This window comes from Pavona decussata, unplaced genomic scaffold (genome assembly GCF_977016875.1).
Source record: "Pavona decussata unplaced genomic scaffold, jaPavDecu1.1 SCAFFOLD_94, whole genome shotgun sequence".
Lineage (NCBI taxonomy): Eukaryota > Metazoa > Cnidaria > Anthozoa > Scleractinia > Agariciidae > Pavona > Pavona decussata.
The window spans coordinates 891,640-903,808 of NW_028145511.1; the positions used below are offsets into that span (position 1 = coordinate 891,640).

The window sequence follows — 12,169 nt, forward strand, 5'->3', positions numbered from 1 at the left end:
TCTTGATCGATCATGGGCCAGACGGAAGCAAGTCGTGGGAAGTCGCTAGCACTTAGGACGTAAATGACATTCATTTTTTGGTGAGCTTATCTTTAAAGAGGTTAATTTGGAGTTTTTATGTGATTTATGGTGTCATGCTTTGAAATTCACTTCGGGAGAGACAAATTGGTATGCATTGCGTTCCTATATGAGAAAAATTGCAAGGGACTGGGTAAGTTAGTAGGTTGGTCCAGAGATTAATTACGCCATTCCGAAGTATAAATTCCGAAGCGCATCCTTATTCCTTGTCCTTTGGGGGGAAAAACGCCAACGTTGTAAGAGTATTCTCCTTTTAAGGTAAGAAAAACGTTTAATGACTTAAAAAAGTATATCGGGTAATCCTTCGACATTACCATAAATCAGTAAATTAAAGTTATAGCGGGGTTCACAACGCCGCCATTTTTATGCACTGTTAAGCTTAAGCTTAAATGTTTCTGGGTATATTAAAAAAAACCATTCTCGATTGAAAAAACGTTCGCCAGCCAGGTAGGAACTATGGGCAATAAGACTTGACAGCTGAGTTAATATGTATTTGTTAATATGTATTTGTTATAAATTGGGGCTTAATTACTGCGTACGGTATGTACCGGAATTTGGTAATGTCACGTGAACTTGGCAAGTGCCCTAATATATGTACAGTCAACCCTCTCATTGCATCCACTTCTCGTTAGCGACCACCTCCCGTAAGCAACCACTTGGTACACAACCGTTTTGTTTCTCAGTTAAATACTGTTTTAAAGGCTCTCTCGTAAGCGACCACCACTCAAATTTCTTAAGGGACCGCGACCACTTTTTAGGCAAGAAATTTGCCATATTCTTGTTTCCTGTTTCCGGTAAGTGACCACCCAACATAATCACGTATGATCGTTAGTAAATGTTTATTCAGAAGTGACACAATTCAATTTTTAATGACGCTACCCTGGGCTGCTGAGTTCAAGTACAACATGAGACACATAATTTGACAAGTACTGTACACTCTACTGTACTTCTCCCGAAACTTGTTGCATGTGAAAAAATCAAAAATCAATATTTATCAGTATTAGGCTTATTTTGTTGATCTTTCCTGTAAGCGACCACTTTATTGTGCCCCAAGGGTGGTTGCTTACGAGAGAGTTGACTGTATTTAGCCCAACCTAAAAGCAGAGCTACACAATTCCTTTTTGAAAGTGTTTATATACCTGCAAGTCTGCTTATTGTATAACGTAATAATGTTTCAAATTCCTCATCCTTTTTGGAGTTATATATATCTTAAGTGCATGTAAAGCAAACTGTTTACGCGAAATATTTCAGTGAGCTGTTACGATTATTTAGAGCCTGTTTACAAATATGTAAAGGAATTACTCAAGTCCAACACAAAATGTTTAAAACAATTCATAACTCTGGGAATATTTCTCCTACAGAAATAATTCTAGTCTCTTAAAACGTTAACAAAAGGAGAATATAGCAAAATTAATGTTTGGCTGTGGTCCGAAATATTTCAGTGAGCACTTAAAATTTAAGAGCGTGTTTACAAATATGCTTATACTGCGAATGGCAAATGAATGATACAAGTCCCAACACAAAAATTATGTTCAAAACAGAAAAAATAATAAATTGTTGTTTGTGGTCCTAAATATTTCAGTGAGCACTTAAAAATGAGAGTGTGTTTATGAATGTGCACTGCGAATGGCAAATGAATTACATAAGTCCAATGCAAAATGTGCAAAAAAAAAATCATAACTCTGTGAATATTTCTTGTACAGAAATTATTCTAGTCTCTAAGTAAAAGTTAACAAAAGGAGAATACAGGAAAAATAATCAACACAAGATGTTCGAAACAGTTCATATCTCTGTGAATATTTCTCCTTCAGAGCTAATTCTAGTCTTTAAGTAAATGTTTACAAAAAGAGAATTATACAAGAAAAATGTTTGGTTGTGGTCCCAAAATATTTATGTGTTTCCTGCATGTTTACAAATATGCGCTGTGAATGAATAATTATTTATAACACACATTAAGTCCAACACAAAATGTTCAAGGCAATTCATAACTGTGAAAAGCTCTGTGAATGTTCAAAATTAATTATCCACGAACATTTGTCATATGGCAACAACTTAACAATTTGTGTGTAGTTTGAAATATGTTAAATATGGAAAATTACCGACATTATTGTCTGCAAAATTGCATTTAATTTCTAAGCAGCTTTCGAGTTGCGTACTCACTACATGTTTGTTTTCAACTGACATTTCGTCTGTTTGTTCACCCTCTCAGTCTCTCGCGGGTTTCAAATTTCCTTATTAGTTACCTTCTTTCTCAACATATGTCGTTTGTCGAAATATTCAACTAATGCAACAGTTAGTTTTCTTCAAAATTCTCGTTTGTTTTTCTGAAAGAAGTTGGCCATCCCACTTCCCGCCAAAAAAACCCTGGGTTGCAGCACAGGGTTTGAGTGTCTCATTTCACATTTGATTACATAAAGGAGCGTACGTATGTATGTATGTATGTATGTACGGTCAGTCAGACGCAAGTGTCGTCATAACCAAACCAAAATTTCTCGCACTGATGGGTTAACCAAAATCTGTTAGCTATGCAATCTCGACCCAGAGTCTTCAGGCTTTTTTGTCAGCGAGGCAACGCCAGGAAGACTCTGGGGACATCGAAAGAATTCAATTTTTTTGATTGGCTGTTCCGTAATGGTTTCCATTGCTTTACCGCAGAAATCCTGCGGTAATAAAATTCGATGTCCCCAGAGTCTTCCTGGCCCTGCCCCGCTGACCAAAAAGCCTGAAGACTCTGGGTACGAGATTGTTAGCTATGGGGCTCTGCACACGCACCAAAGGCACATGCGGAGCTCCGCTATAATATTGGTATTACAAAAGAAAATTGGGGTAACCATGGATTTTTTCAGAGATAATATAGCTTCAATTAAAAAAAAAGCCATACATTGCTTTGTATTTTACTGCTTTTAGAATAATGTTATTGTTGCTTAATTATCTCTAAAATATGCCCCACTACCACCAATTTTCTTTTTGGATTCCAGTAGCCCATACTGATCTGCTTTTCCCGCATAGTCATAAACTGTGAAAAAATACTTCTGTATTAGGGGGCACCATCCTAAAAATTTACACATTTCTCTCATGCTATAAATTTCCCCATAATTCCTCAGGTCCCCTCATTTGAACTTGCATGGAACAGCGTTTTTTCAATCGAGTGTCTACTACTTGTTTATCGTGTTTATCACAGTTGCAACTCACTGTTGTGAACACATGGCACAAATTGCTGAAGCCCACCAGCTAACTATATAAGTAGTGTGAGTAGTTAATAATAATAATAATAACTACTTATATAGCGCTTATCCAGTTCTGTTCTAAGCGCTTTACAAAGATGAAAAGAATTCATATCTGTTTAAAATAATTCAAAAAAAGATGAGTCTTAAGTTTATGTTTATTGTATAACAGTCAGTCTACGTCAGGAATGACCAGTGTTTCTGAGAATGAAATGAATATGTAAATTCCTCTTTGCAATGTCCAGCACTTCATGGAATCTTGAATATTTCTCTGGAAATATTTCCCAAAAGGATACATTAACTGAAAAAAAAAATTAAAATACTTTAGAAACAATAATTGCTGTTAGAATGATGTATTATTCTAGAAAGTGACACAGGCATTGTCACTTTCTAGAATAAATACATCATTCTCACTCATTCACCAGGCTGGAAATATACCATCACATTTATTTCATATACCGTACGTTTGACATGTCAATGTTTGTCCCATGAACCTAGTTTAATGGCCTTAGCTCCCACAAGTCTCCTGTAGCTCAGTGGTAGAGCACCCCAACTAGTAATTGGAAGGTCTAAGGTTCGGCTCCTGATAAGAGCACTCAGATTTAATTTTTCCAAGTATACCTGTGTCACTTTCTAGAATAATACATCATTCTCATTCATCCACCAGGTTGGAAATATACCATCACATGTATTTAATAACTGTTATTTTTGAAATACTCAAGTCTGTAAATTATGTTAAGAAAAATTCATAGCTTTATACCGTCAATAATCGGGGGAAGTTTATCCTGGGAACTCTGAAATCTTGCCGGCGATGTAAAAAAACTGGTAACATCTGATGTAGATAATTTGATGGCAAGAAGCCCTCTTTCTGCATTAGCCAATTCCTGCAAAGGCCATCCCAAATCCTCCCCTGGATACAGGAATGTTTGGACATGTACAACAGATTGAAAAATTCCCCCAAGATGGGGGCCTTTCCCCATGGTGCAACAAAATAGCAATTTTTTTTTGGGCTTTTGGGCATGGTAATATTATTGTTATTCTACTGAAAGTTGCTTGAGGCCATACTGAATAAGTGCAGACCAGTCTGCAGAGTTTGGTTGAGCTTGATGAGATCTTACACATCCAGAGGCATTTCTCATTCTATACTTGTCATGCCCTGCAGACTGGTTCAGAATTAAACATGGTAGTGAATTTTTGTCATGTATATCTGCCATCCCTTGAGATCTGAAAATATAGATGAGCTTTTCTGTAACATTAAGACTTCATGTTATAGATCAAACTTCCCCCAGTTGGGTTAGAATTGAAGGATAATGATTTGTGAAATGTGACATACATACTGTGCTTGCTGAGCATTGACTACTGGGAGGAACAGCATGAGACAACTCCCCACTGGTGTCAAAGGGGTTATGGCTGTTGCTGAAATAACTGATGAATGCATTACAGACACCTCAAGATTACAGACATTTAACTTGGTCTGAGACAGATCAAAATGAAGTCCTTAGAACTCTTTCTAAAAAGACTACACCAAAAAAAAAAAAACTTCTCTCTGTACCTTTGGTGTCTTTGTCCGTGACGGGTTTTAGTGTTTGTGGCTAGCTACAAACTTATGAACATTTATTCAATTTTGAAGGTACATGAAAGAATGGATTCTGCAGAAAAGCCTTACAAATGCAAAACCTGTGAGAAGGGTTTTAACCAGGCAAAGAGCTTGAAGAGACATGAATGGGCGCACTCAGGAGAAAAGCCTTTCAAGTGCCAAACTTGTGACAAGTGTTTTAACAGAGTGGAAACTCTGACGATACACGAGAGAATTCACTCTGACGAGAAGCCTATCAAGTGCAAAATTTGCGACAAGTATTTTCGACATGCGAATTACTTAAAGATACACAGGAGAATCCACTCTGGGGAAAAGCCTTACAAGTGCAAATCCTGTGACAAGTGTTTTAGTCAGTTGGGCAACTTGAAGCAACATGAACTGATCCACTCTGGTGAAAAGCCTTACAAGTGCAAAACCTGTGACAAGTGTTTTAACAGTTTGGCAACTCTGAAGATACACGAGAGAATTCACTCTGACGAGAAGCCTATCAAGTGCAAAATTTGCGACAAGTATTTTCGACATGCGAATTACTTAAAGATACACGAGAGAATCCACTCTGGCGAAAAGCCTTACGAGTGCAAATCCTGTGACAAGTGTTTTAGTCAATTGAGCAACTTGAAGAAACATGAACGGATCCACTCTGGTGAAAAGCCTTACAGGTGCAAAACCTGTGACAAGTGTTTTAGCAGAATGGACACTCTGAAGCTACACGAGATATCCCACTCTGGTGAAAAGCCTTACCAGTGCAAATCATGTGACAAGCGTTTTAGTCAAGGGCACAACTTGAAGAAACATGAAAGAATCCACTTTGCAAAACCTGTGATAAGTGTTTCAGCAATATGAATGACTTGAAGAGACATGAGTGAATTCACTCTGGTGCAAAGCCTTCCAAATGCAAAACCTGTGACAAATGTTTTTGATGTGCGAATTACTGAAAGAACCATTGCGCTCTGTCACAACATTTTTCAAGTGCAAGATTTATCAGGCTGGATTCTTGAGGAGAAATGAAGGAACCCACAATAAAGGGAAACTTAAAAAATGCAAGTTACAAGACAGAAAATGCAGTAACCCTCATACATTCCACAAGGTTAACATATATGGCGCACGTGGTGATTATGATATATCATCACCAGCCCACACTCTTGTAATTAAACCCGAAATAGGTAGAGATTTTAGCTGTTGGATTTGCCAAATGGAACTTTCCAGTGAATCTTTACTTCTTCAACACTATGACAATCATATGAGAAGAGAAGAAGAATTACCCTCCACTGGAACGGACAAGACTTTTTTGCATTTGTTGTTCCATTTGATGTGGCTGCCTGTATTTGTACAGCTAAATTACAGATTGACAGCATATTTGGGATCATTCTGTGGATTTAGTTACAATTGAATGTTGCAGGTAGCTTATTTCATTATATCATTTTTGTGTGTGTGTTGCATTTGGGTTTGTGTCAATTTATTTGGCTGTTGCTTTAAGTTTTCAAATAATCAAAATGCAATGAACAATGTTATTACTGTGTATTTATGTTTGGTTCTTGTTGTTTGTGCTTTTAGACATTCCTCTTTTCATCAAAGGTCCACCTTCATTTTATCATTCATTTTTAGGGAATTCATGTTTACCCTACCCTTGGTTTCATATTTTGTTTGATAATTTGCTTGACTTGTTTTTATCTTTTGGCGCCTTCTTGTTGTAAGAAGCTGTTTTTCTTTAGAAACACTTTTATAGATGACCAAAAAGTAGCATTTTCAAACAGAAGAAAGATCCTCGCAGCTAGAATGCAACTAATGCAGTTGCGATAAGAAAGCCTGAAAAAAAAATTCAGGGTTGAACAGGATGCTAACCCATGATCATGCAACTGCTTAGGTTGCATACTAACTAGAAGGATCTTTCTCCTATTTGATCTTTCATCTGCAGTTCAAAAGATATGTCTCATACATTTACATTCAAATAGTATTGTATAAGTAGCGTAAATGACGTCTGGTAGTTTATGCATATAACAGAAATGAAACCTATTTTTACACTGAACCTTGGAAGGGTGGCATTGTTAAATTGTGTCCCAACCGCAAAATGAGTGTGCATGCTCCACAGATTTTTGATTTGAGCGAGAATTGATTACGAATGCTCCACTTCAATCGCCAAATTCACACCTGTTACAACAATATTTTTTTGTTGAATAAAATACAGCTGTTTCGAAAAAGGTTAGCCAAAAAAAGCATAAAAGCATACGTCACAATGCTGAAAGGTAGTCTGGGAAATACCCAATATATTTCAATAAAAGCTCAGAATCCATAATGCCTCGACCGTACAGCGAAGACTTGAGACGGTGGGCAATATGGATTCTGAGCTTTTATTGAAATTTTTTGGGCATTTCCTAGACTACCTTTCGGAATTGTTGCGTACGCTTTAACGCTTTTTTGGACAGCCTTTGTTGAAACAACTGTATGTAATGGAGGAAGTTCGAAGGAACCTTTCCTGAAAGCGGCAACCTTATCTATTCCGATTTGGGATTATCCCTGCAAAACGAAAACAAACAAAAGGCCGCCGTTTCGTCGAATAAGATTGCTCACGTGTGACGAGCATGCGCACTCATTTTGCTGCTGTCTTTTGTTGGTTGGTTTGGTTGTTGACTTTCGGGCATGCGCAGTGATTGAGTGATCGTAATGTAGCGGAATTTCACTCTGGCGCTTAGTTCAATTCAGTTCAGTTTATTGTTTAGCCATAAATTGTACTAAGGAAAAAATATTATTATTTAAACACTAATGGCGAGGAAGCCCAAGGGAAGCCACCGGGCTTTTAAGGAATGGGCTCCCTCAGTTAAGTAATTAGAACAGAGTATACATAGGACCAATATCAATGCCAGAGCTACAGTAAATCTTAAAATTTATCACATAGTCATATTAATCATAGTTAGGCTAAAAAAAGGAAAAAAAAAGCGAAAATGAAAGTGAAAAGCAGAGATAAATAAATAAATATGCAAATGAATAGATTTATGATAAGTTTTAAGAGGAATGCTTTCAGCTTACTGGAAAAGGAAGCGGCACTTGTTGCATTTCGAATTTCAAGACTAAGAGAGTTAAAAAAAAAAAATTAGGACCTTGGAAACTGATGGAGAACTTTCTTATATTAGTCCTGCATTGTGGTAAATAAAAAAAGCTCCGAACTTCTAGTGCCATAGAAATGCACTTGGCGTGTCACCAAAAACATGTTATTGAAGCTATAAGGAAGTAAGCCAGATTTATATTGATACATAAATTTTCCTATTTGAAGTTTGTAGATACCCTTAGGATTCAGAATTCTTAAGTTTTTAAGTAAAGGTTCAGTGTGAGCATCGAAACCAGTCCTCGGCATTATTCTTACAACCCGTTTTTGCAGTGTAGTTAATCTTCTGAGGTTTGATGGGTAGGTTGATGCCCAGACACTCACACAGTAGAATAAATACGGATAGAAAACGCTATGATAAAGTGTCCGTAAGGACACAGCACACTGTGTCCACTGTGTCTTTATGTATCAATGTGTGCTGTGTCCAAGGACACTTGCACAGTTTAAGGTCAGAACATTTACTTGATGAACATGGATAGGGCCAATCATATTTGTAAATTAAAAGCGATCCTTAGTTCATTTTTGTTATATTTCTCTAACTATTTTTTACTGCTGTATTTCATGTAAATATTTTTATACATTTCTTATGTGCTGGTCACCAATTAATACCAGTCTATCAACCTTTGTTGTTTGACAGACCGGTCTTTTATCAGGATAAATATTATTATTATTATTATTATTATTATTATGCGCAGTAAAACTGTCTGTATGCACGGTATAAGAAGCACCACAGGGTGCGTAGCGTAACCTGTGAGCCAAGCGAAACTTAAAATATCACGTAAATAAATCAATAAAATATATATACATATATTATTATTATTATTATTGTTATTATTATTATTATTTAGGCGGAGTTATTAAGGCAAAAGCTTGATATATAAATTATACCCATGGCTTTTGACACTTTCCTTGCAACATTATGCATATGTGATTTCCATGTTAATTGTTCATCCAAGATTACACCAAGAAAAGTAGCTTCCTTAACACGATCAATCGAATAATTACTAATATTAAAAGCTAAATCAAGTCTGCCTGTTTTGTCTCGGTTTGAATATGATAAAGTTAGATTTCTTTACATTAATAGATAGCTTATTTGTATAAAACCAACCATATTATCTTTTTCAATTCTAAATTTTTCAACTTCCATAAGATAGGAAGCATCAGTATTTGAATAGAAGATATTTGTGTCATCAGCAAATAATGTCAGCCCTAAGACCTTTGACACATTACATAGATCATTTATATATACTAAGAATAACAGGGGACCTACGATAGATCCCTGAGGGACTCCGCAGATGTTTCTAAGAATACAACATTTGTACTGAAATACTATTCTAATAGACCGATTTTTCGTAGTCCGAACAGTTCTTGCAAAATGTTTAAAAAACGTGCTCCGATGAATCGCAGGCAGCCCAAGCTCAATATGAGAGAACAGTTGAATCATAAAGATTTGTATGGGAATACAACAGTTTTGTGTAAAATGGTAGAAACTAGCATTGTTCTGTCAATAAAGTCAATTTATCCTGCTGCTTCTTGTATTCTTTGCCATTTACCAGCTTTTCAAGCTGATTCGAAGCGATTTCGGCGAGTTAGCGTCATTCGGGTTTCCACTGCTAAGATATGGTGTGCCTGTCGACAACTGGCCCCTGTCCACCCGTTCCAGGGAACTTTTGTTTCCCAGGGTACTGTTCGGACGTTCAATGTGTCCATGGCGTTAACGTTCCTGCCGCGGTTTTTTCGAAATGTCAGAAGCAAGCTGACTTCAAGGAAAATCTTTCTAGCAAACGGGATACGGCTTCAATTGAGTTGGAGTTGCGCTGGCAGGATAGTTATACATCTCTACTTTGATTCTATAAAGGAATTGGGACACTAGGAATGATTTCAACGGATTTATTCCGTTTCGTGCTGATTTTCAGGCTTTGGTAAAACGCGACAAAAAAATATTCGCACTCGTGTTAACAAGACATTCACAGCCGGACAAAAAATTAAGTTAAGATTCACGGCGCATCACAGAAATGTCCCTCACTAGGATTGCCTCGGGACCTCAACTTAAGGACCTCTCAGGAGATTACCTCTACAATCACATCACCTCTCATTATGGGGTTCTTGAAAACGAAGACCCCCAAAGACCCCAAAACTTGAAAACGAAGACCCCCCCCCCCCCCGCTTTTTTTGTTTTGAGAGTAACGTTTCAACCAGGAGCCATAATCAGGGATGGAGACCGTAACGAGATGCCATTTTGACTTGTGCACTTGTCCCCATGTGTTGTACCAAAAAATCTCTTTTTAGAAAAAGATGCGCTATAAGCACGTGCGCGCACGCGCGTAAATGGCCAGGATCGCGCTTGGAGAATTGAATTTTTTTTCCAACCCGTTCAAAATGGCGTCCAAATTTTAAAATTGTTGGCAGAGAATATCTCCTTAGTGCCCACATTTAAGGAATTAGACTCTCGCAACGAAGAGGTAACAATTGAAAGAAAAACGGGGAAAGTTAGAATAAGCGGCCTATTGATCACATGACTCTCACATTAAAGTCAAAAAGGCGCCAAAACGGTGGCGCTGCGTGCGTTGCTGACAGTTGAATGAATGAAAAAAGCTTACACTTTACGCATATGTACGTAAGGACCTTTTTAACTTAAGTTTTTCTCAGCTGCTTTCCGTGTCACTTTTGCCAGTATGATATGGTTCACTGAAATAGTACCAGAAAATATAAAAAGTTCAATTATTTGTTGTTGGAGAAAGTCTAAACAGTTGTGGAAACTTATGACGCTGCAAAGTTGTTACGCAGTTTTCGCAACCTCCATATTGAACTCTGTCAGCTTTCACTGTTTTTTTTTGCTCATGTTGAACTGGAAAAAGAGCTTTTTGCTGCTTGGAATCAAGTTCCGTGGCCATGCAAGGAAAATTTGGATGGACTTTAATTTCTAATCGGGAAAAAAAATACGCTAAAAATTATACCTTCTCACATTCGTAATGCACCTATCATAGGCCATCCCCGGGGGGGGGGGAGGAGGGGACCCGGGAAAATACAACTTTATATGGGGACTTCCTGGGATATTTGAATGATTATTTTACCCAGGACCTCGGCAGTAAAGGGTCTCTGATACGCGGGTTAACCCCTGCTCTTTGACCCGACGGCTATGCCATGCTGATGAGCCGGCAATACAACTGTCCATGGCTGCCACTGCATGCTCGGGTGATATTGTTGTGCGCATGCGTACAGTATTGGCCATACCACGTACCACGGGGATGGTACGTGTGTCTCAGTGCTGATAAAAGTGAAGTTGGAGAGGTTTGGTTTTCAAAAGCCTTGCACCATGGGGAAAACACGGGGCTTTGTACACCAAGAGTAACAAGTCTGTGCAACTCTTTTGCTAATGTTTTCAATCTATTGATGTCTGCAAATTCTTAACATGTGACGATTTAATTATAGAGAATTTACTTGACTCAAATAGCCGTCAGTATTGTTATAAACATTCCATGAAAGTCCAAGCCAACATAGCAGAGGTACAACCTGAAGAGGAGAGACCCTGGGAACGAGGTTGGCAGTGGTACTGTGTATAAGCCCCACGATTTTACACATAGTATTGATAAGCTGGCCGTGCAGCAAAATGAAATGTTGAAATTGTGTGAAAACCATGTAAAAAAAATAACCTCTTTTGTATTGTAGTGTTGGCAGCAGTTATGAATAAATGAACACGTATAATTTTAATTGATATGAACACAGTTGCTTATTATTTTTAAGTCAAGTACTGTTTTCTAGTCAGGTGAGCTGTGTGGGTCATCTTAATATTTAATTTTGTAGTCTCAGGTTTACTGTGGTTTCATACTGTTCAAAGTTATACCTGTCTGGCAGGGGGAATTTCCTAACATTGACTACTCGTTGTCCCCATTAAGGGGTGGGGGGGATTACGAACTTCGACAGGATCCTTAACAAAGTTCCCTCCCTTGCCCGGGGATCCCCCCAGGGGATGGCCGATGATAGGTGCATAAAACCGCAGCCGGTTTTTTGGCTATAAACAAAGCCTATTACTGATGCCGGGATATAAAACAGTGGAGGATGCATTTGACTGTGGCCGACACCGAGTTGAAACATTTGGTTTGGTTTCTGAGTTTTAGCAAGAGAGGATGAATACTTCAAAATAAGGTAAAAAATCTCTTCTGACATTTT

The 12,169-nt window shown here is 37.8% G+C and overlaps 1 protein-coding gene across 2 annotated transcripts; it reads left to right on the forward strand.

Moving 5' to 3' along the window:
• Positions 1-185: 185 nt before the first annotated feature.
• On the forward strand, positions 186-9,525 carry LOC146473264 (uncharacterized). 2 transcript variants are annotated; one of them, XM_085118481.1, is made up of 2 exons: positions 186-336; positions 4,933-9,525. In XM_085118481.1, the coding sequence occupies exon 2, from the start codon at positions 4,945-4,947 to the stop codon at positions 5,740-5,742; it is 798 nt and encodes a 265-aa protein (XP_084974607.1). In that variant the 5' UTR covers positions 186-336; positions 4,933-4,944; the 3' UTR covers positions 5,743-9,525. The 2 variants fall into 2 exon arrangements, 1 of the variants encoding a protein (XP_084974607.1); XR_014866418.1 differs by lacking the exon at positions 186-336 and having other exon boundaries at positions 4,047-8,262; positions 8,316-9,525.
• The last annotated feature ends 2,644 nt before the right edge of the window (positions 9,526-12,169 follow it).